We start from the raw sequence: 25,736 nt of genomic DNA, 5'->3' as shown, positions 1-25,736 counted from the left end.
CCTCACTCGTGAATCAAGTGAAGTAATGGTAAGTAGATAGACCAAAGGCTCCGTTTCAGTTGTCTAGAAGCTCATTAAGTTCTCAATACTGCTGATCTCATTTCAAAATTGCACGGTGAAGTATTTGTACATGTTTATATATATGTATATATATATGTGTAAAAAAAAACGTCTCTGACCTTAAAAAACCAAGACCACAACTCTGTAGTGCGAGATTGTAAGTGGATGTAAAATCTGCAACTTTTAGTCATACAAATGCTTTGAAAGCTCATACTATTAGCGACACCGGGTAACATCAATTAATCTGCACAACCACAATGCTCGGAATGTCGTGAATGACAAGTGAAAGGAACTTTAGGCTGACGCAAAAATCGGAAAAAAAAATCACGGCAGTGGTTAGCTCTCTAAGATTATCGGAACAAACCAGCCGGAAAACAAAAAGAAGCCACCTTGCAGCTCTGATCGGAAAACCAGGCTTACACAAATTCTGAATGCGTGCATACACCCAGAGTATCTGCTAAGCAGACACTTGTATCTCCTTAAAGCCTCCAATGAGGGCTTCTGTTTAACTGCCGATGCACAGGCTTGATCGTCCACAGCGACTTCACTTACAGCTGACCAGCAGTGCACTCCAGCAGCAGTCATGATCGGTTAACTCACTCGCACGCAAAACTGGCACCTACTATTTGAATAACTTCGGCAAAATTCCCAGAAGGAGCCTGTAGATCGTCGGCCCCCCCAAACAAGAAAAGACAACTGTGCATAAGACTCAAAGGTCTGTGCGAGCTGTGTGGTCCTTAGGTGGCAGCCGACCGGCACGTGCATCTCCAATCGCACCCCAGATGTCAAAGAGAAAGTCTTCAGTGAAACCAAACGCATCCAGGTCAGAATCAGCCACCGCTGTCACAAATTCGTGTGGGTTGGGCCTCTCGCAGCCAAGCTCCCAGATCTGAGTGGCTGTACAGAGAAGTTTGCAGCTTTTAAACATTTATTATTTAGAACATTTTAAACATGCTATATCTGCAGATTTAGTAAACTGCACAACTACTCGATTGTGCATGGCAAAACTGTGACCACAGCAAGCCACTCAACTTTTGCTTCTTTTATGTTTATCTCCCTATTATTCTGCCTTGCATAACTCTTGCATGCTAGTCTTCAATTTATGTTTCACTTTACAGTGCTTTTTCATGCACTTGGGGCATTTTCATGGCATGCATTCTATGTCGGTGTCATCAAGGTATCTTATTTTGAAACAATACTGATCTTGCCACTAATTTATAAGATATCTTTTATATTTTGCTATCTTATAATATTATAAGATATCTTTTATATTTTAACAGATGTTTATTAAACTGTTTGTAACTGTTTTTTTATGTTTATTTTTCTCCTTTATCTTCTGTGCTTGTGACTGAAAAGTTAAGAAATGTATAAGTGGTTTAATGCACAACTCAATGGTGAATCAAGACCAGCATAACAATTTTTTTACACATGTACATTACAATTACTACTGATACTTCTCTCAGCATAATTGTTTGTTGGTTCTCATTAATATAAATAGGTTACTATCACGTACAGGCCCATGTTCATGTCCCTAGTTTGCCGTTAAAAATGTGAACTTCCTGGCAAACTTCAACAATGATTACATCTTCACTGCTCAGTCAAAAATAACATATTAACTAGGGATGACGAACTTTTATTCTGCAACATGCACAGTATCCACGTTAGCAGAGAATAAGCCGTTATAGCTAGAACGAAAATCGCATAGCACGACTTCCTTGCACAGATGAATGAAATGTGCTACGTAGTTATGGGGGCTTAGCTTGTATTCATTTTTAGGTTGTAATTGACTAGTGAAATCTTTTATTGCTCGGTCAAAAACAATGAAATTATATGTTCTCTCACTTAACAATCTTCATGATACATCAACACGTAATAATTCATAAGACTAACGTGCTTCGTAATCAGTGCTCTCGCACTTAATCACTAACAGTCGTATAGAAAACATGTTTACCACAAAATATTCCGGACTACGATTACTCTACTGACGACTCCCAGTCTGTGAAATTTACTGAGCTAGGAGCCATTCAGTATGCTTTTTAGAGTGTGTGACACCATATATAAATAGCCATTACCAAGTTCAGAGTCGTTGATACCCATGTAAGACTCGAGAAGAGCATTAATCTTGTCCACTGCTGCCTGGATCACATTGTCAGGCTGCATTAGAAAAAAAAAAGAAATGTACAGTGATGCCCTTGACAAATGTTGATTTCAGTGGTTTGTATGAAAACTCGCCATGGTTGCAATTATATATAGTATGTGAGAATCCTAGGATATCTATGACCAATATTTTATGGCTGAAATGCCTGCCAAGCAGTACACTTCAAAATTGTTGAAGATCTCACGAATGTCCACAACCCAACTGCACAACAGTTTGCAGAATTAAAATAATGTTTCATGCGAATGTTTTCAAAAGTATGTGGTTCATTCCACATTATTTATAATCATCATGTAACTGGTAGAAATAGAAATGACAGTGAATGTTTCACATAGGTTGATTCACAACTAATGTATGGCCAGTATAGCTTAATTTATACAGTTTCATTTTGTAATTGCTAATTCCTAATACAGCCTTACTATTCACCAATTGGTCAAATGGCCCAAACATTTTCAAAGATTTTGCTTACCAAACTAGCAGTGACTAGAAGCCGCTAAAACCCACTATTTATCAAAACGATGTGTACGCAGAGACTGCGTCTATTTGCGTCAAGTGAATATAATCAAATTGTCTATTTATTGTTATTACTGTCAGTTTTACAAGAGTTCACAGCACAGCTTATAAGGCTTGGGCATCCAATTCGCTAGCGGCCATTCAGAGCCATGCATGCTTTACACACAAGTGGTGTTATGAATGAAAAGGAGTGGGTGGCCCTTGTATATAATAAACACTCGAGGTAATGATTTATAAAGGAACCAACTGGAAATAAAGTGCCACAGGCAGCCTTCCTTAACAATTGGTGCACATCTATTAACGATGCATCTACTGCCCAAACCAAGGGCGAATTCATGCTCTGACAGTCATGAAATAACAGCACACAAACGACGGAGGAACACACAAAGCCAAACGAGCACTATGTGCCTCTGTGTGTTGGTTCATCGTTCTTGTGCTGTTATTTTATGATCATGAATAACCAACTAGCCCGATTCAGCAGTACTCTGAAACAGTCATGACACACTCGTAACTGCATCAGTCACGCTACGCTGCCTGAATGGCCACAATGAAAAAAATTACAACTCTTCCACTACATTGAAAGTGGGGTCAAGTGAAGCTTGCTATGTGCATGCCTCACCTACTATTTTGTTTTAGGAGTGAAGCTCTTAGTCTAACCTTGTCGCGCGCAAACCGCAGTATTTCCTGAACAGTATAATAGATGACCATTTCTCGTATCATTTCCTAGATGGCGTTACCCTGCTGCTACTCTCCGATTGGCTGCTGCGTGCGCTTTGCCCGAGCGTGAGGGGAACAAGTGCCTCTCTCAGTCTCTGGATCGTCGCCATCTGTGGCAGATTGTTGGTGGGGCATGGACGAAACGAAAAACAGAAAAACTGCATTGCAGCATATCCACGGAGTGAATGATGATGAGCAAGGCAAAGCGTTAGCCAGTTCGTCCGTGCTTCCGTGTGTCCGTCCGTGCTTCCGTCCGTCCATCTGCCCCACTCGTCGTCATTCACCTCATGGATATGCTGCGATTCTTTTTCTTTCTTTCTATCACATTGCAAGATGCTCCCTCCTAACTTTCTTCTTCCTCCATGCTGGGAATCCACGTGCTTATGAGCACAACCCAGCTGCTACAAGCAAAAATGACAGCTATACATGAAGCAATAAGATGAAGCAATGAAAGAAAACATTGAAATGTGGCAGCACGAAATGACAAGTGACTTCAATAAAAGATAATATTTCCACATCAAGAGAGCATTATTTATTGGAAAATGGTGCATACAAATACACATGCAGCCAAGGCACCTTTGAGGGCCTAGTTGTGTATGCGTGCGGTTCTGTACACACACCAGCCGAGTTTTCCAAGATCCAAGCTGCTGTAACCAAAGTCTGCAACTCATAGAAGTTCTGCTTAAAAAGTCACAAAGTGGCAAACTCACGGCTTTCTCCACAGTGGCAGGACCCTTGGAACGCAACCGCAGAGTCTCCTTGCCCGACCCCATGGACCCCTTGTTTCTCGCCTGACCAGCCATCGCTCCACTTCGAGGCCCTATGTGTGCTGCACATATCACAAGTAGGCCTCGATTATTAATACTGGCCCTGGTACGCTGCATTGGCATGCACACAAACAAACGACTACAATGCTATGGACATAAATGCAAGACATATATCACTTGTGAAACTTGTGGCCCTTCAATTTTGTATACTTCCGATAACTTTGAACATGCATCATTTAGTTTAATTTCTGTAGAGCACAGAGTTTCATACTAACATTGCCAAAAATCTGTTGTAATAGTTCAGCCACCATGGGATGGTTTAGAATGAATAGCGAATTTTGTTACTGTTCTTCGTAGTTTAAATTTACTGCTCAGCTTGTTTCATTAGGTATTCTTAAACTGATTATTCCTTTTACACATACTGCATCACAAATATAAAACATCTTCAACTTTGTACACTACTATACCTGAATCGAGAAGCAGAACGATCACAATGCAGGCATATTTTTCTTAATGTGCTACAAACCTGCTCTTGTTTTTAGTGTTTTAAAGGCCATCCAATCAGAATTGTAAGTCGCTAGCAGAGCTGCTAATTGTCATACAACTGTTTTACAGAGATAATGAAGAATTTAACAATCCACATAGCAAATTTAAGCCTGAATTGAAATGCAAGTTTTAGTCACCTATTTCTGAACTTTCTCATGTGGTGGTTGAATTAGTGAAGAAACACGCAGATACTAGTGCCTAATTGTCTACCGACGTATGCATTCTTTGAAATAATATATCAGTTAATTAAAATTTTCCCAGCTAGCATCTATATGCTCTGGATAAGGAAGAGAGTGCTGACAATACCCCCTACTTAAAGGGGCCCTGGAATACTATATGAATGTGGTGAGAAAAAAACTGCCAACCGGTAGTTAAGGCTCGGGTGAACATAAGAGCCAAACGTTACGGCGCAGCACGTGTCAGGAAGTTCACAACCGCGTTTCAAAGTCAGCAAGAATTCACTCGCTCTTCTCTCGACATATTATGCCACAAGATGGACCGGCTATGACATAAGCAGAAGGACATGACGGTTGCCTGATTAGAGCATTCGTGTACTGCATAATTACGGAAGGTATGTACCTGAAACTGAAGTGAAATTTAATTGGTTTAGATTGATATATTCTACTCTGAAAACAATATATTTTATTATTAAGTGAAATAATGAATTCATTTGGAGTTATAAATTGTACTCTGAAAACACTAACATAATGTCACCATCACGGGCATAGGCAAAAATATCAAGACAGAAGTTTCATATAAAATTTTTTATCGAAATCTCTGTGCTTGACGTCACGAACCACAAGATGAATTTTTCCCATTTTGGCGCCGCTGCATTCATAAAATTAAAAAAATTTCTGTGTGTTATCTGGCTTCCCCAGAGCAAAATGTACTAAATATTTATGAATTAGGGACTTGTCTTCATGCCCTAGTAGACACTGTCAACATCAATGATGTCATGGAAATTGGTGTGGGAATATCAAGGTGGCATCACCAACCCACAGTTCCTTTTTTCACATTCTTTTTTTTTGGCAAAAGTGGTGATTTTATACTGATGAAGATTAACTAAAGAATGCAAAAAAATTCCCTCTTCGCTTCACTCTCCCTTTAAAAACAGTCAATCAGTGTGATTACAACCTCCTACGTGAGACTCCAGGCTAGACGTGGAAAGATTTCAAAATACAGTGACAAGAAATAGGCCATGGGGTTGATAGATGTCATAAATGAATTTTGCAAGAAACTGACAGCTGTGACGCTGTGGCTACTCACAGAAACCAGCCTTGAGAGGTTCAACCAAGCGAAGTGTGAATGTGGAGCCTTTCTTGATCTCCTTGAGTGCTTTTGCTACTTCATAATGACGGCAGTTGACCATGCTTCTTTCATCAATGCGCTCTATGTGGTCGCCAACCTGTCAAAAGCACAATATACTGCAATGTCAATCACTGCTAAATTGTTAAGTCCCCAGCTATCCAAGTGCCTACCTGACAACCAGTGAATTTCAAATTCATTAACATCCCACAGACACAAAGGCATGGACTTCAATAGAAGATAGCACACATGTTTAATTTTTACCGAAAACAAACACTTCTCCGAGTACATAACTTGAAAGAACCAAACATTGGGCACATAGACATTTGATAATTTGCAGCAGCACATCAAATGAAAATGAGGATAGAACTAGAACAGCAATGCGTTCGAGATCTTATCCCGACTTTCAACAAGCTGCAAAGTAGCTTTTAAAAATTTACATTTATACACGCTACACACCCATTAACAAATCAGGAACAAAGGAACCTGGTGACAAGCATGAGAGTTTTTTATCACTTCGTCACAAACTTTCACTGTGGCTAACTTTGCGTGCTTCACGAAATTGTTTGAATAAACTAGTTTGATGCAAGTACTCTTTAGGCATCATAGCATCTTGAGCTTCCATGAGAGGAAAGAAAGCCATTAAAATATCCTTTAAATTATATGCATTTCTTTTACCTTGCTCTGCCCCACATTTCAGCAGCCGGAATATTTTTAACAGACTAAATACATTTTCCACAAAACTTCGTTCAACATCTGTAAAATTGTAGATGGAGTGCATATTAGTTGGCATTGTATAAGCTAAAACCTGGAAGAGTTAGCAGGTATTCTAAGTATTAAGGGTTACCACAGTGAGTATTATATGCAGAGATGCTTAGTAATATATTTATTTAGTTAGGGTGCACGCGTTATGATGATGTTGCAAGATGATAATAATGCTACCTCGCTGTTCCCATTTAGCATGTTTTCTAAGCCACTTTCTAAATCTAAATGCCGTGCACTGAGGTGCATCAGTTCTACAACTGTATACAAAATACAATCAAACCTCTATATAACGATCCTGGGCATAATGAAATATCGGCTATAACGAAGTAAATAATGAATAGCCTTTCAACAGATAATAGTGGTTGGAATGAATTTTTCTATACAAAGAATTTATGTCCATGTAAAATGCAACTTCATTATAATGAGGATGGAGTGTATGCGAACTAACGTAATTCACAAGCACTTCACCTGATGAACTACACTATGGTTCTTGGCAGTAATCACTTGATTTTCTATGCACAATGCTGTCAACAACATGTTGCAAAAAAAAAAAAAAACATCTGTATGTATATAATTCATGTATTGTATAATTCATGTCAGTCTTTCACTAATGTCAAGTCAATTGTGGGCCAATTCATCTTATGAATTGCAATTCATGTCCCTGCAATGCATGTTGGCCCTTCCCTGATGTCACGTATAATGCCAATATTGGAGCCATTTCATCTTATAACCAACAATTCACAGTGGCCCTTCACTAGTGTCATGTCATGGCACTATTGGTGCATACAAAGCTAATGAAATAACCTCGAGAGCCAAGACCTTCTCGTGTATGTCATGCTGTACATACGGCCACATAAAACTCATGTTATAACCTGTCATTTACCTTTCTTATACATTAATTATTATGAACATTAATTGTTGTTGGCTTATGTCCCAAAGCCACAATATGATTATGACAGACACATCATAATGCAGACTTCAAAAATAGTGACCACCTGGTGTTCTTTAGCATGCATAAATGTAAGCCCACAAACCACCTACACCTAATCTTCGTCATGCACTAATGTCATATCACACCGATTTCGGTGCATACCAGGTTAATGAAGTGACCATGATATCACCAAGATCTCCCCATGTATATCATAAATAACAGAGTTCAGGGGAAGATAAAAGCTTGAAATGATGAAAAATTCTTGAACAAGGGTGTAGTTGAAGGCTAAAGCAACACCCCCATCCAGAACTTCTTAATCCTATGTATCTTATGATATACATATGCATGAGATGAGATTCATGTAACGACTCATCATGTACTTTCCTCACACACTCATGCCATGCCAATTTTTATATGCCATAAGTCATTGAAGCCGCCATGAGAGCAAGAGAGAACATCATCTGTATCATGACGTGAATGATATGCATGACTTAATTTTCATGCTATGACCTCTCATATGTGTTTGCCATACACCAGTCTGAAGCCAAGCCAATTTCGGTATATAATGATATAAAGAATTTACATTAATGAATGAATGATGTGTTTAATGAATGAATGATGTGTTTAATTAATGAATAATAAAACATTGATACAATGAAGTTCAACAAAATTAAATTTAAAGAAGGCTGAATTGGAAAAAAAGCCCAAACTTCAATTTAACAAAGTTATGGTATAAAGAAGTAAATTTCCAATTATACCAACTTCGTTACAGTTAGCTTTGAAAACATAACATGTTGACATAACAGCTGTGAGTGCACAAACACGCAGGCGGCTAGGCCTCACCTGCACAAACCCAATGCGGTCCATGAGGGAGCCCTCTTTGATGCGCTTGATGAACGCCAGGCCAGCTCCATTGTCGGTGATGGTGAGGCCCAGGGAGTCTTCCCCCTTGAGCACCTCAACTTCCTTGGGCTGGCCTCGACGATGCACAAAGATGAAGTCATCAAGCCCTATTTGGCCACCCAGGAGCCGGCTCATGTCCACTTTGTGCGTGTTGAGTGTACAAAATAGAATCTGAAAGTCGCAACATAGATTTGTCGCACACTGCTTTAGTTCGCCATGTTTCCCGCACACTCCTTCAGCAGCGGGGCTACGTCTGTGTGCGCAACTTGTTTATGCTAGTTGTGCTGACTTATGGCTGAAATAGAGCAAGACTGGTTGCTCATTAGATGAGCTGAGCCCTTTGTGTAGTAAATATGCCTCGACTTAGCCTCAGTGTGCTGTGTACAACTGCAGCCGATCACATTGGTGAAGGCACAATGATTCCTGACGGGTAGCCAGGTGTGCCACATTTCAGGACCAACGTCAAAAGTTTTACTTTTGTTTTCTCAAAATGAATGCACGAAAAACTAATTGACACATAATTAAAGTCTATGACTTAATTCTTTTTATGTGAAAATTGAAAATGACCGACTGCAATATAATGAATATTTACTCGCATCATACTTAGAATTACTAAAATATAAAACAAATAATACTTTTTCTTTCTTGGGATATAATATTGAGTGTCTTAGAGTTATGGTACGTCAATTGTATTGACACATTTGTAAACAGTGCATCATAATTCACGCCTGATGGGGATACAGTATCAATCACATGCGATGCTGACCACGTGTGTAATATCTTGCTTTCCTTTTCTTATGATCATTAATTGCAATAAAAGAAGTCAGTCCTTCATTTTTGTGCCCCATCTGTACAATATATGCAATTATAGTATCATTCATTTTTCTGGCTGCAGATGCAAATTTCTACAGTGACTTGATCTGATAAGCTACCTTCAGCTCCTCTGAAGTAAAAAGCAACACTTCATAACACTTCAACAATAATCAAGAGAAATCCAGCTACACTTAAAAGCAGATGTAACATTGTACAATGGAAATGTATACTGTGCGTGGTGGAAGACCTGTACTATCTGCGTCATATATGCATGACCCAATTTTTTCAGCAGGATTAACAGCATTCAGAGGGAATGTCAATATGAAGAGAAATGCTACGAGAGTCGTAAGACAGCCAGCTTTTTTTCTTCTTTTTTTACTTATAAAGGCGGCATTCAAACTTTATTTGACCACTTTTGAAAAACTGAAAGTTGGATAACGGCCCACTAAGATAGCGGTCCACGAACACATTTACAGAGAAGCGTTACGGGCGAACTTAGGCTTTATTAAATAATAGACTCGATTTGGGCAGGATAATGCATCACTTCGTGGCAGGTACCGCTTTTTGAGCGCCTAATCCGGGATGGACAAGCACAACTGCTTTTTGAAAACCACGGAAATAGGCAAAAAAAAAAAGAAGTAAAAGAAGATAAATAAAGGAAGTTCCTATTGCGGCTGGTCAGTGCGCAGCATCTCCCTCGCCCATACGCCCGCCGGGCACAAGTGCGGCCGGCTCGCCGTCGCGTGCTTCTCACCTACCACCTTGAAAAGTGGGGCAGGTCCTCGGGCCGAAAGCACGCGCGAACCGATACACGTTCAATCTGGATCGAGAAGTCCGCGCACACTCGCCCGGACGGGTTTTTTTCGTTTCTATTTGCTTATATTTTTTGCGCTTCGTCTTCAAATTATTTTTTTTTACTTTAGCTTTTTCTCCCTCGGATTACGCGCCGATTTTGTTCTTTTATTTCCACGCTCCGCAAGGGCGCTGGCGGCCCAGACAAGGATCGCCTACGTTCCGCCAGCCGTGCGTGCCGCGATCGCGCCGTCCTTCCCTGGGGCGTCGTTATATAGAAGCGGCTGACGTGATAACCAATTCTAACGAAAAAAGCGAAATGAAAACGCGGTTCTTATTTTAACGGCAGCACGGCAGGAACGAAACCGAAACAAGAGCAAGGTCGCTAAAAGAGGGAGAATATTGCATAACTCGATCGCTGCTGCTTGATGGAAAGCCGGCAACCTTGTACGAACGAACGCACTGCTATAGACGCCAAGCATATCGCAACGCAGCGAGAGAGAGAGGGAAAAAAGCAAAGCAAGGAATCGAAGACGTCACGATTGTTTACCGGAAGACGCGCTGCAGCCCGGTTTGATTTCCTGCTGTGACACAGTTACGTAAGCGGTTGGACTTCCAGAAAAGGCCCCGGCCTTTTTTTCCTCCGCCGAAACGCACTCGCCGCGGCCGGGAATCGATCTTGCGACACTATCGAGGCAACAGTAAAGCACCCTGACCACTGCAGCCCCTGCACAATTAAAGCGGTCGCACACGGATAAGGGACAAGGAGGGCGAAGTAACTCCCAATATGGATAGGATACTCAAAGTAGCGGAGGAGTTTCCCAGAGATCTGTACAGAAGCCGGGACAACCACGACCATAACGTAAGAACTAACAGTAACCCATGTGACACCCTACCAGTAATGACAGAAGAAGCCAGGAAAGCCTTGGGGGGAATGCAAAGAGACAAAGCTGCTGGTGAGGACCAGGTAACATGAGATCTGCTGAAAGACGGTGGACAGAATGTCTTCGAAAAAAACTAGCCACCCTGTTTACGAAGTGTCTCGGAAGGTACCAGAATCTTGGAAGAATGCTAAAATCATCTTAATCCATGAGAAAGGGGATGACAAGGACTTGTGGAGAGTTTCGGGTCGATCAGCTTGCTCTCCATCGTATACAAGCTATTTACAAAGGTAATTGCTAACAGAATTAAGACAACATTAGAATTCAATCAAAAGGAACAGGCTACTCAACAATCGATCACATTCATACTATCAATCAGGTGACATAAACATGTTGAAAATACACCCAACTACTATACATAAGCTTCATAGACTACGAGAATGCATTTGATTCATCAGTACATTATAGTATAACATTAGTCCATCAGGAAATTTTTATTTTACAGTATTCACTGAAATAGGCCGCGAATCGAGCCCGCGCACTGAAGCTCAAGAATCCGATGAATGGTATATAGCACATCTGATCGGTCAAATACAGTGATACGACAAAATGGTTGATTGGGCGAGTTGGTGATGCCATTAAGTTTCCTAATTTTAGGAAACTCTATGGGTGATTCATGATGCTCGTGTCCACGTATCGCGCTCGCATTTCAAACCTCGTTACGAGGCAGTAGCAGTTACGAAGGTGCTGCAGATTCGACGTGGCATTTGTAGTCGAGAAATTTTTATACATTGTCGATTGAAGAATGGCTAACTGAGCGCTTCCGCATAGTACGTCGTGGTCGGATGCAATTTAGTAAGTACGGAGTGGCCCCTGCCAGGACGACGGAAGCGCGTCAGGCACGCGGCAATGTTCTCCGAAGGCGGGGCCACCGGCACTAAGGTTCATGACGCCAGCCGGGAGTGCGCGTCCATTGGTGGAGGCTAGTGTGCATCCGCCTTTGAAGAGGGAATGCCGCGGACTCCTAATGCTGTTGGTGTTTTTTTTTTTCTTTTCTCGTTTTGGTCAGAAGAGTAAGTTAGGAGAAAAAAGAAAGTGTCGGGGGTTGACCCTGTGCGCAAGAGCACACAACGTCAGATGGAAACGGTGGGTTCCAAGTGTGATTCTGGTTAAAAATACGAGGCCATCAACCATCAACGTGCGGTCACACGCACACAGCTCTTTCGCTACGAGTAGGACAAAAAAAAACGAAATTCCGCCGGTCTGATGAGCAACAGCTGCAGTAGAGTGTGCTAGGAGTACCGAGAAACTGCAGACACCGGTTCCGCTCGCCTCAACCGTCGGAAATCACGACCGCTAGACCGTGCGCCGCCAAGCGTCAAATGTGGCGAGAACAGGGGAGGCATGTCGCCGAAGCCATTTCCATCTCTTTAGAGACGCTCTCGGCTCTTATGTGCACGCTTGGTCGACCAAGCTTGATGCTGTGCTTCTAGCGGGACTACTCCTTTTCGGCCTAGCTTTCTTCGGACAAGAAAGCGAAAGTGGTTTAATTTCGGCGTCTGCAAAAAAAAAAAAAAAAGGGGGGGGGGGCGTGCTACATTACCCCCCATCTAATCGGAACATCTGCGATTTTTAAAAGCGAAAGGACAGCCGACAGGAAAGTTCGCGCCCGACATTCGCACTGAACACACACACTGCGACGTAAGGATTGCGCCAGTCTTTCGAGCAGTTAGCACTTAGTAGTTCCAGGCGTTGTGACCTCGCTGTGCCGTTCCGCGCACCGTACCGGAAGCTGCAGGGTGGCCGTGGACAATCCACTTAAACGCTACGCGCCACTTCCGCGCCTGGCATTTTTTCCTGGAGCCGCGTACATGGGATCCATGCGTCGGTATACGACCTGAAGTAGAAACTAAGCGGTGCGTCTTACAAGTGCGGTGCGTCTTGGAAGATGTTTACTGACGTCACATCGTCATAACTGTTTTCGTTATCGTATTCAAATACTTGGATAGAGTAAACGAACGAAAGGAGGGAAATTGTAAGGACTCGTCTATCTTTATTAAACCCGGCATTAATACAGACAAGAAAGCCATGTAAATAAAGTTAGTAAAATGGACGAAAAGATCACTTGCAGTTTCTGCTGGCAGGGACAGTGATGGAAGCGACTTTTTACTTTTCGGAGCGTACTTTGGAGCAGAAAAAATACTGCTTTGGAGCAGCCATAAGTGTTTTCGAAGCAGACAGAAAAAAAAAAGAAAGGCTAGTTTAGAGCAGCTAATGGTGCTTGGGAAGCAGATATAAAATTTAACACACATTAACTGGAGCTCAGATCATTGTCGAAGCATCTCGCAAATACTAATATATTTAGTAGACAACAATTGATGTAAACTTCATGAAGCAAACAATGACAGGTTTTCAAAAATGTGCTGTAAAATGAGCTGCAATTTAAAATACTAGTATTTGTGTCAGAAATCCAATCAAATCGGTAAATGCCACATTTTGAATGTAACCGCAGTCCCATATAGCTATTACCAAATAAAAAGTATACATAACCGGTATGAGATAAAGGCGATTCTCTTCGTTTTAACATCTCACCACACCAGACTCCATGTCTAATTGAAAAAAGAAAGATTGATTGATATGTGGGGTTTAACGTCCCAAAACCACTATATGATTATGAGAGACGCCGTAGTGGAGGGCTCCGGAAATTCAGACCACCTGGGGTTCTTTAACGTGCACCCAAATCTGAGCACACGGGCCTACAACATTTCCGCCTCCATCGGAAATGCAGCAGCCGCAGCCGGGATTGAAAAAAGAAAGAAACAGACAAAATGAGCTATATGCTTAATATGCCAGTTCAGAGCCGATAATGCTGCAAATAAGTAGCACACTCGGATGGTAGTACACAGATTCTTCTCAGTTTCTTTAGGACTTATGAGTCGGTCAAACAGTAATTATCACTCTCCCAGTGTCATTTAGGAATAGGTTCGGAGCAGTTACTAACAATTACTGTTTGGAGCCGCATGAAGAAGCATCTCTATTTTGGAGCGATTGGAGCAGCACTTCCATAACTGCAGGGGTCGAACCTGCGACCTTCGAATAATGCGTCCCATCAGCTGAGCGGCGGCGGTAATACCACTGTCCACCTTAATGGGGTATATATGTGCATTTGAATCAGCGCCATTGTACAGTAAACGATACAGCAAAAGTACCCAGATCACTCTTATCGGACAAAACTGCAGTACTTTCGACAGATAAACATAACACGAGTTCTCAAAGAAATTTTTTTTTCTTTTCAATCTATCCCGTTTTTGCAACAGATGATTGAAAAGCGGTGAATTGCGCGCTGGGTGGAAATTTAATTCTTATATCATGGCCACCATCTCAACAACTTCGAATGTTTCCGTTTTCATAACCATGTGTGCCCGGCACTCATACTGCCACAAACCAAATATGTGCATTCAGAGCGTTGACAGCAAAACATTGGCCACATCAGCGGCGAAGCCGCAAGTTGATTTCTGCAGGAGGCCCGACTTCCTTGACCTGCATATTCGTGCGTGATAACTATATATCTCAGTTCACGCTCCTCCTGGGGTCAGGCCAATGTGCCACATATATTGAGAAACGAAAAAAAACAACAACAACATCCAAGCGTGCTGCACAATTATACGCAAACGGGCGCACCAGTTTTCAAAATAGAACAAGCCGAATTTGTAAGACACTCGCGTTTTCAAAGAAATGGTGCGTGATGTTATACTATACAGCTCCGTATTGTCACTTTTCTATGTCTACTTGAACGAAATTAAAGCATCAGTGAAGTTGCACATACCTCCCTCAATTTACCCTCCGTCTCCGTTGTACAATCAGGCTTTGAATCTGTCACATACCTCGATTCAGAGCCTGAATATCCAACGAGACGGTATGTCCCACAGAGAATGAATGCCCACATTCCATCTCACTGGACATTCCGCCTCATTAGACATTCGGGCCGTAAGCGGCTGTGACAGCGGCCTCGCAGGTCGATCGAGGAAAGAGCTGAATGGACAGGAAAACACCAAAGTAGAACGTATCGCGAGATGGAAGCGGCAAAAAGACAGGAAGCCGAGGGGTCACGAAACGCTATTCAGAAAAAAAGCCACTCGTTGCACCAATGACGCTGACCTGCCCACACGTGCGCTTATACGACGCGGTTGAGCGAACCATTGGACACCACGCATCAACACGAGAGACGAAAAAAAAATTACTATCACGTGGTGATGTCACATATGACGAAGTCATATGATCACATCATATGACATCATCGTTCGTTAAAGAGTGCGCCGATCCGGGAAACACAAACACAAGGTGCAGAATGCCTTCGGAAAGGGTATATACAATACAATATCGAGCAACACACGCACTCCAGCCGTGCAGAACGCAGACGAAAACGCGTTGCAGGGACCTTATAAGCGAATGCATGAGAAACCGAACGAAATTCTTCATATCTGACAAAATATTTTTCGACGAACTTGTATACTCTTTAAATATCCCAGGCTTGCGTATCAAAGCGCTATAAGACAGGAGTAAAACAGAAAAGGGCCCAAATAACGCTATACGTAATGTCATGCGTTATGTTCTGTCCGCACGGCCAGTATTAATCCGAGGGTTCACAATTTGTTAACAACGTCAAGAGCGACATTCGCGCCACATTTGCAACGCCACATAAAATCTTTCAAGCTAGTAGTAATAACAATAATTGTTAGGGTTCAACGTCCCGAAACTACGACATGATTATGGGAGAGGGTCCCTGAAGTTTCGACCACTTGGAATTCGCTAACGTGCACCTAAATCCAAGTACACGGGCCTCAAACATTTTTGCCTCCATCGCAAATGCGGCCGCCGCGGTCGGGATTCAAACCTACGACCTGCGGGTCAGCTGTCGGGCACTGTCCAGTAGACCACCGCGGCAGGTCTCTTTCAAAAGGGTATCAAACTGTTTTCGGGTGAAATGGGAAAACAATTAAGGCCACACTGAGACACACATCAAACGGAAGCCGCTATACCACGCGTCGAAAAATACACGATACATAGCCCAAGAAACAGCACTTCTGCAGGACATCAGGTGGAGCAAGCCTATCAGGAACACGAGATGTACAGCTGCGCCGCTTGTTAAGCAACTCTGAAACAGTGTACGCGTCATGCTCGGCGCACTCGCAATAGAGCGAGGAATCAATTGTATTCGCCGTTTAAATCAGTAGTACAGCTCTGTATTAGCGTCTTGAATTGGGCTGCTTGGTACATGCATGCTAGTATTAAATCAAGAAATAACGCTAGAACATGATGAAGACGAGAGCACACAATTATGCGCTATACCTAGCATTTTATTGCGCTTTCACGTCAACATATCGAAAGGTGCATTTTTTTTTTTTGTGAGGCGATAATGAAGCTGTGATTTGCGTTGTTTGTTACAGCGATAGCTTGTTCCCAATATATATATATATATATATATACTGATTGTGTTTTCCCTGAGCTCATATTGACGAGCAAAAAAAAAACAATACAATATGGTTCTTAGTCAGCGCCGTGTTAGTGTCCTCTCGTCTTCGTCATGTTCTATAGCGCTGCGCTGTTTCTCCGTTCAAAATCAAATGTACACTTGGAATCGCACTGCATAAGTGCTTGATATAAGACAACTAGACGGCGAAAACCACCGGGAAAGTAAAGGCGAAAGGAAAGAGCGTCGACTCGCAACTAAATTTATTCTTGCTAAACCAGCGCAATATATGCAACATGCCACACACGTGCAAAACACGCCATTACGTCACATCGCACAATCGGACACTCACACAGCACGTGCTATTAAGAAACCCATAAAAATAAAATTCAGAACCGCAGTACCACCGAAGTACAAATTTCTTCCTGTTGAGGAATGTTTCCAGCATGCCTCATCATAGCCCAGCATACTTCTCTATAGCCCAACATGCACCAACTAGCCCAACAACAAGTATTACTGAAGTGCTCGATATTTGGGAAACAGCCTTCGCAAGCATTCACGATCGCCACGGTCAATTCTCTATGCAACGAAGCAATGCGTGACTTGAGTTCAGTTCTCGCGTGGATGCTCCTTTTCGTCTTCAGCTCTTGCCAACGCAAGAAGATATGAAATGACGCGATTCAGCGACATGACGCATGCACACGTAGGCACAGCGAAGCTGCATGCGGGAATCCACAAAAGCTCTCTTTGGGAACGACGCGAATACGAAAGCGCTATTTATAACCCGTGAGTCACGTTTACGACACGACTCAGCCACGTGTAATCTTGACGGAAAAGCCTGCGAAACTATCAAGCTCATCCGCAACCAAATCACGCCAGCACGGTATACTTCTGGAGATACGGCGCAAAACCTGTTCTTCGGCCCTTACTATAAATGTATACGGCAAATTATGCATCGATATCCGCCCGAGCTGAACTGCGTGTTTCAAGGAACGGACGAACGAGTTTCACGTGGAAGGCATTACGTACGCCAGGCTGGCATAGATGCCTGAACGTGCGTCTGCTCGAGCACAAAAATAAGGCGGTGAATAACTGCTATAGATTAACTTGCTGCCCCATTGTAAGAAATGTGGCGTGTAATGCGTCTTCCTCTTCTTTTTTACCACAGTTGTTCTGTATCACCGTTTCAACAAGATCGCTAGAAGAATGGTAGAGGCGCCTGAGACAGCCAAAGAAGGAAATTAATTACGTCATGCGTCGCTCTGTTATTTAATAAGGAGTTTGAATGTTTGCTTTAGACGACACGTGTTGGTTAAGCTTCTTTCTTACCGCCAGTTGTATCGAAACCTCTAGCAGTTTCAGATGCGTGATTAAATATACATATATTCTCAGGCGCTTGTGCAGTGTTTATATAGCCTCGTGCTCGTTTAGTACGCTATGGTGTCTGAAAAACGAAGGAAAGAGGGAAAGTGATGCGGGAAATGGAAATGAGGGTGGGGGCATGTTTCGTTACACACAGTGTACTAGTCTAGCACACACTAACTATACGAATCCAACAAATAAAGAAGCCAAGAAAAGCATAGGAGACATTACTTGTACTAAAACGAACCGTCTAATGAGAAGCCAAATAAGGTAGACGAAAACAAACACGGCGCCGGTGAGCACTGAAACCTCACCATACGCGTTCCCAGTGCAGAGTTCATATAAATACCGAGCCACACAGTCCACCTTTTTGGGTATCTACGTGTGTGCAACCTTGGAGACGCGCGGTTCCGCACCCCAAAGAGCGCAATCGCAGAACTTCCTGTCGTCGTCTCATGCGGGAGAGTCAAGTCACTTGAACGCCCCCGTATGACGTCATACCTTGTCATTTGCGTCGAATCCGGCGAAACGTGCACTCTTATAAAAGAAGGTTGTAGTACTTACTAACTTCGGTTTACTAATTACTAGTCAGATATGTAACTAACCGGTTAGTAAGTGCAGTTAGTAACGGGGAGGTTAGTAACCGTTACTACCCTCGTCGTTACAAACGCAGTAACGTAGGTAGTAACGGTTACTAAGTGCAAAAAAGTAGTAGCCGCGATCATTTCTTTCGCCTCACGAACTATCCGTTTTTAAAACGGTCCGATTCGCGAGCACCACAATTGCAATACATTATTGGGTAGTTTTGCACATAACGTCATAAATGATAACACCGCACATACGCAAGTACTAAACCAAGTGAGGTTGTTTTTTTTTTCTCCTTTATTGACGACTAGACTAAGCGACACCTACAGCGCTTCAAGTTGTCTCGGAGTAATTGTAGCCCTACCTTTGGGGAACGCAGCTGGTGCCAATGGACGGCTATGCTTGCGGACAGATTAAGTTATGCGCCTTTATTTAGACAGAGTATAATTTTATTAGGTGCGCGAGCTAACGCAGCGTAGGACGTTTAATCACGCATAATAAAACAAACAATAGGTTTGGTCTATTTCGGTCGTACGTCAAGCCGTACGTCAAACGGTCGTACGTCAAACGGTCGTACGTCAAGCCAGTATTATCTTTACTCCTTTGGGAGAAATAAAACTTTGATCATCATCATCACATGCCGTAAAATCCTTCTACGGGAAATGTCAAATACACGGACTTTCTCCACTCCCACAATTTTCCCTGATCATGCACTGTTTTTATTCGCTCGACGAGGGCGAAAGAAAACAGCGAATACATGCGCGCCTTCAATAAAGTATTTCGTTAAAATCACGGGTGTTCACTCACTGTTCTTATAGCGGCTCTTCCGCTGCCACCTTGAACTATGATCCACGACCGAGCAAGAACCCCACCTATTCCAAATCTGGTCAGAATTGTCCTTCACCGTAGGAAGAAGGGGTTCGATGGACAAGCAGTGTTCAGTTTTATACTTCGTTGTACAGTACATATAGCTTGCAGGTGAAAGCCTCTGACAGCTTTTATACTTCGTTGTACAGTACATATAGCTTGCAGGTGAAAGCCTCTGGCATGCAGCTAGGTGTGGCACTGCGCAACGGCGGCCTTGATGACAGAAAGGTTGCGGCTCAACTGTTTCAATGTCATAAAGACGCGACAGGAATGCCTCTGTGCGACAATTAACTAAATAACCTGCATGTGACGTTACGATAACATTACTGTGACACCGTAAACGAAGCGCTCCTCCCCTGATGGTGCCCCTATACACGATGGTTTCAGCGGCGTCAGTGCAAGCCGTCTGCACAGCATTGCCTGTTGGCCACTATCACGTGTTCTCCACTTAGACAAACGGTCTTGCAGCTGTCGCTAGACTCGGCGAGCGGCTGCGCCGACAAGGCAAAAATCGCTCGTTTTTGTGCAACACACGAAGCGTGAGCGTCCCACGTTGATGTGCACATGAAGGAATGAACGTAACAGCTGGACTATGCTCACGGCCAAGCACAGCCGCAGCATCCACGCACCTCTAAGCGTATGCACTTCTCGGCAAGAAGTGGCCACGGACGAACTCATTCAGGCGACCCAATACAGGGGCGGGATGCTAATGCGTCCATGCGACACTGGGGCGTATGGCGTGTGCATATAATAGCCAGAATCGGGGTCATCTGGCTCCCCGGGCGGGACCATCTAGATGGACGGCGAGATGCGGCCTCCATGAAAGCATCCAGCCATCGCAACTACCCCCCGCCCCACTTTTTTTTTGTCACTGCCGTTGAGGTCCAGACGGATTCGTTGTTGCCGAATGCAACAGCGGCCCTTTCAAATTTTTCAAAGTGCTGTGAACTTTAAGGCCAGGCTGTCGTATGCTGTCAGTGTCGTTTGGCGTAACGCAGGCAAAACACAGCCGAGCCAATAGTGAGAACGCGCTCGCGCCGAAGTCTTCTTCCTCTTGTCCTTAAAATCGCGTGAGATTCCAGCCACGCACATTTTTTTTTTTTTTGGTAATGGCTAGCAAGTCTACCCTGCGGGCAGTCCGGTGAACAGCCGCAGTTACCACAGTGTGGTGGTCAAATTGCGACCCTGCTGGTGGTTCGGATTGTTTTAATGTTCTCTCGGTCGCGTGTTGAGACACCTCTCTGATGCAAGTTCGACTGCAGGACTGGGGGACCCCACACACGCCGCATTTCACAAATGGGCACGAAAGGTGTTGCATGAAGCCGTCTTGGGTCTTCCTCGAGCGGTTGATGCCACGCAAAATCCCGCGAATGTAAAGAATCACATTACACCTTCTTCCAGTCACCAGCTTTCTTTTTTTTGACGGGGGGGGGGGGGAGGGTACATATCTCTCTGGGAATTCAGAAGGATCGCAGCAATCACCTAAAAGCGGTGAAGGGAATCCGACGTCGGACAGAATACTTACTTGAGTCGCTCTTATGCACACATGACCGCGACAGGGCATTACCGAGGGTAAAGAGTCCAATGCCCCTCTTAGCGCTGTTTTTTTGTTAGTTTGCTGCTGTGTTGCTCTTTCTTTCCTTTAGTTATGCAACACAAGCTGGCCCAACGTTGTCCACTGCTACACGTCAGCTAGCGTTGTCATTTTAAATAATGGCATATGGAGTCTAAGTGACGTACGTGAAAATGCGATGTGACCGTATCTGCATATGTATTACCTGTACGTTTCGAAGCGGTCACGTTTAATTAGACCGTGCATTACGAAATGTCACCTCTTTCACAACAAGTCACACAGCTGTTACCAATCCCAAAGTTCAATCAACCATCTAATATGTCGCAGAACAAAGGTGCAATACACCCTGTCCTAGTGTAGTTAGGTGACGATGGCGCGCCATTATAGTGAGCGACCTACGTACCGAAATCGGGTGCCTCTTTTATTCAATTATATAAATGAAATATCTGAATTTGCGCAAAATGGCGCACGCTTATCAATTAGCTCTGCATTGCTGTACAAAAGCAACTCCAGAGGCTCGCTGTTGTAGCCAGGCATGTAGAGGGTTAGTGCTCAACATTAGTGTGACGCCACAGATTTTCCAAGTATTTTTTTTTCGTTTTCTTCCTCTTTTATGACATTTAGACCACAGTGGCTTAGACATATTTTGTCAAACATATTTTGTCAAACATGCCACGCGCTCAGAACACAATGCATAATAATGCATGGCCCAGAAAGATCAATGACGCCACGGCGGGTTAATGCGGAAACTTGAATGTTCATAGTTGTCAACTGCGCAAAAAAAAAAAAAAACATAGAACACACAAAATGAAGAAAACGCAAGGATGGGCGCCGGACCTTGCGTTTTCTTGATTTTGAGTGTTTCGTGTTTTTTGAGCCTTTCATAATTATGAACCCATACCAACTGTCGCACCTTGAACGTTGCGTTGCCGACTCAATTTGCGCGGTACATGGTATATTTACAAATCCATTTCCCGATATCATTTTCTTTGATATCGTTTTCCTAAAAAAAAAGACGATATTGTAAACTTAATTTTTAAAGAACTTCGTGATAACTTTATATAAATAGCCCGTAACATTCTTCCTATTATTCGACACTTCTGTGCAAATCTTTTCAATGTCCGCGATGGTTTATATATTATGTGTCATCGTTGTCTTCTTTTTACGTAATGTTGTTTCCCGTTACGTTCTGTCATAATCAGAGATATTTCACTAGCGTGTGTCATTACGTCGTGTGTACCTTATTGTCCAATCTGTTTATTTTTGTTTTTATTTACTTGTCCTATACACACTGCCTGCTGCTGTCATTCTATAAGGAGGGCTCTTCCCTCGTCAAGCTGCTGATAGCAGCCCCCTCTTGTGTAAGTACCGTTCATTATTTGGAAACTAAAGTAAACAATAAACTGAATTCAATCATATCTCTTTTTTTTTTCTTTTTTTACGGCTGAATCGCAAAAAGGTGGCCACCGAACGAAGGGGACAGCGAGGTCAAGCGGAGCACCCGTTGTCCCCTTCGTGAGCTGTGTATACCTTTGTTGTGCTCCAGCTGTAAAAAATATGGAATACCAAGTAGTCCGCTCGCACACCTTAATTGTACCAGCATAAAATCTGGAGTGTTCCGCCCCATATATCAACAATACGATCATGAGGGACGCCACTGTGGAGGGCTCCGGTGCGGCGACCGGGATCGCAGCGCCAACATATGAGTGATGACAAAGAAAGAGACGAGATCACGCGATGACGTCACCGCGACGTCATCAGAATTTCGTGATAACAGATGTATAATATAAATCTTGTTTACTATTATTGTAACTTGTTATTGTAACCTTGCAATTTTTGAAGAGTAGGCTACTTTCCTTGGCTTTGTAGCTTTCTCTCTTCTTCTGTAATGAATTGTGCTTCACCAGCACAGGTGGCTAAATGTTTAGGTAACGCGAATGTTTTCAGCGCAATACATTTCAATGCTTGTAGCCTTAAAAAGAACTGTAACAAGATTTCCACACTACTTCATACTTTGAACCATCATTTCTCCATCATCTGCTTCTCCGAAACCTGGCTTACTTGTGAAGATCGCGATATGTATGGCTTTGCCGACTATGGTTGCGAATACGATCATCGTAGTGGCTCTCGTATTGTCGACGCAAAGATCTAAGCATAAATGTTCCCAAATGCGAATCTGTCTGGGTTGAACTCGATCCAATTGATTCTTCAAATGTTATTAGGACAGTCTTTGGCTCCGTTTACCGCTCTCCTTCATCTAATGCAGCTGATTTCTGCGATGCACGTTTTCTTGTGCTTGATAAGTTGTCTTTCGAAAACAAAAATGTGTTCATCATGGGTGACTTTAACATCAATCTTCTCGATTCTGCGAATCCTATCACTTCGATCTACACTAGTGCCTTTTGTAGCTACGGTTATGAGTCACTGATAAATACGCCTACACGTGTTGTAGATCATTCTTCCCATTCCCTCCTTGACCATATTTTTTCTAATCATGATTCCCCAATAGAAGCTGGCACTATCGACTGCGATACTACCGATCACTTCCCCGTGTTTTTTTACTTGCACAAGCAGGAAAAAAACAAAACTGAAACCTTCAAGCATTCTATATTTGATCGTGAAAAATTCTTAAACCTTGTATCAGAAATAGACTGGTCCAGCATATTCAATGTCTCGAATCCTGATATCGCTTTACAGCAATTTTCTGATGCAATGATCAGTGCTGTCGGTGACTGTACAACAATAATAACTTCCAATAGGCGTTACACTGCCCCTCGGTGCCCTTGGCTTTCAAGTTCCCTTCTTCTTGCCTTGCGTAAAAAAGATAATCTATACAAAAAGATGAAGCGCAAACCTTTAAATTCTAATCTCCGAGCACGTTATAAACGCTACTCTCAAGTTCTGTGCTCGCTCCTTAAAGCCGCCAAGCGCCGCTACTACGACAATGAACTCAATAGGTGCGGTAACAACATAAAGAAAAAATGGAAGTTAGTTAAGGAATTCCTGAATAACGCTACTCAGCACAAGCCCATCAAATCCATTGTTCAGGGCGACTCATCATTTACTGAACCTGCAGACATTGCTAATGCATTTAGCAATCATTTTTCGGGTGTATGTTCACAACTTCCCTCGTGCCCTTATTATTCTAACCTTTTGCGTTGCCCCAATCGTTTTTTCTATTTCCTACTTGTTCCGACGAAATCGAAGCTACCATTGCAGGATTAAAGACTACCGGGCCTTGCTTAGATGGTATTCATGGGTTCCATTTGAAACTTGTACGTCGACTTGTTGCGCCACTACTTTGCTATATATTAGAGTTAATTTTTAAAACCGGATTATTTCCACAGTCCTTGAAAATAGCAAAAATTGTTCCTGTGCTCAAAAAAGGTGACGCGCGCTTTATGGATAATTATCGACCCATTTCTATTCTTTCCTTCTTAGATAAGGTTCTAGAAAAACTTATTGAGACCCGTCTTTCCCGCTACCTTAAAAAATTCAACTTACTCACCCCCTCTCAGTTTGGTTTTCGTGCTGCCCTATCAACTAATATTGCGACTGCATGTCTAACAGATAAAATTAAGTCTTTCAGTGATCGCGGCGACGTTGCTGCTGCTGTTTTCATAGATTTTTCAAAAGCATTTGACACCATTGACCATGACATTCTTTTCATTAAACTGGAGCGTTATGGCATTACGGGTCCTGCTCTAACTTTGTTACGCAGCTTTCTTTTAAACAGGCAACAAATAGTTTCTGTTTCCACAGCAACATCACCCCCGGTCACAGTTAACAGAGGCGTTCCACAAGGCTCAATCTTGGGCCCACTTCTTTTTTTTAATTTACATTAATGACCTTCCTCGCTGTTTAACCTCTTCACAATGCGTACTATATGCTGACGACACTACCATCTTTAACTCCCACCGAAACATGTGTACCTTAACGCAAATGCTCCAAGCTGACCTATTTTCCCTCGAGCGATGGTGTCTCTTCAACAAGTTATCTATTAACGTTCTTAAAACTTGCTTTCTGCTTTTTAGTTCCCCGCAAAGAAAAATTTCCGAGTTCCCTTCCCTGTTTATTTCCGGTATTAAAATTGAACTTCGTCGTAGCACTAATTTTCTTGGCGTAATAGTCGACTCTCACCTTAAATTTCATGAGCACGTAATCTTCATTTCAAAGAAAGTTATGTTCGGCATAAGAGTTTTGATTAGAGCTAGACCATACTTCAACTTGCAAACTCTCCTAACTTTGTATTACGCTTTTGTCCACAGTCACCTAAATTACTGCATTTCTTCCTGGGGTGGTACGTATCATACCCACATCGCCCCATTAATAACACTGCAGAAACAAGCGTTACGCATCATTACATTTTCCCATCGACAAGCAAAATCTTCCCCGCTGTTCTATCAGCTCCGTGTTTTGCCCCTTCATCATCTGTTTAGGTACAGCATTGGTATTTTATTTTTTAACGTTTTGCACGATCACCTTGTCTTAGATATTCTCCCTCATTGCATCACTAATAATCTCAATTCAACGCGCTTTGCCTCACGCCAGAGTCTCTTACTTCCGTGTATACACACTAACTACGGCAAACAAACGATTCTATTCTCGGCCATTTCGCTCTGGAATTCACTAACCTCTGATGTTAAATCTTCTAAATCACTTTGCGTTTTTAAATCCAAACTAAAGACTTTCTTGTTAGGCCCTTCTGTTTGATTGAATTGTAGCTGTATT

At 42.7% G+C, this 25,736-nt stretch overlaps 2 protein-coding genes across 2 annotated transcripts in view; one reads left to right on the top strand and one right to left on the bottom strand.

Annotated features, from left to right (window-relative positions):
• Nucleotides 1–222: 222 nt before the first annotated feature.
• The window catches only part of kermit (PDZ domain-containing protein GIPC-like protein kermit), a 31,350-nt gene continuing 5,836 nt past the window's right edge, over nucleotides 223–25,736 (bottom strand). Inside the window, exons 2-6 of the mRNA XM_037432521.2 lie at nucleotides 8,603–8,833; nucleotides 6,025–6,163; nucleotides 4,156–4,274; nucleotides 2,133–2,214; nucleotides 223–957 (exon numbers count right to left, since the gene is read on the bottom strand). Of these exons, the coding sequence (XP_037288418.2) occupies nucleotides 770–957; nucleotides 2,133–2,214; nucleotides 4,156–4,274; nucleotides 6,025–6,163; nucleotides 8,603–8,833 (759 nt within the window). The 3' untranslated portion in view covers nucleotides 223–769. The remainder of the gene's footprint in view (nucleotides 958–2,132; nucleotides 2,215–4,155; nucleotides 4,275–6,024; nucleotides 6,164–8,602; nucleotides 8,834–25,736) is intronic.
• The window catches only part of LOC119180806 (RUN domain-containing protein 1), a 53,509-nt gene continuing 31,953 nt past the window's right edge, over nucleotides 4,181–25,736 (top strand). The window contains exon 1 of the mRNA XM_075874937.1: nucleotides 4,181–4,289. The gene's annotated coding sequence lies outside the window, so the exon portion shown is untranslated. The remainder of the gene's footprint in view (nucleotides 4,290–25,736) is intronic.

The sequence above is a fragment of the Rhipicephalus microplus genome, chromosome 10 (genome assembly GCF_043290135.1).
Source record: "Rhipicephalus microplus isolate Deutch F79 chromosome 10, USDA_Rmic, whole genome shotgun sequence".
NCBI lineage: Eukaryota > Metazoa > Arthropoda > Arachnida > Ixodida > Ixodidae > Rhipicephalus > Rhipicephalus microplus.
Note: the sequence above shows the minus strand (reverse complement) of the source record. Positions and strands in the feature narration are given on the sequence as shown.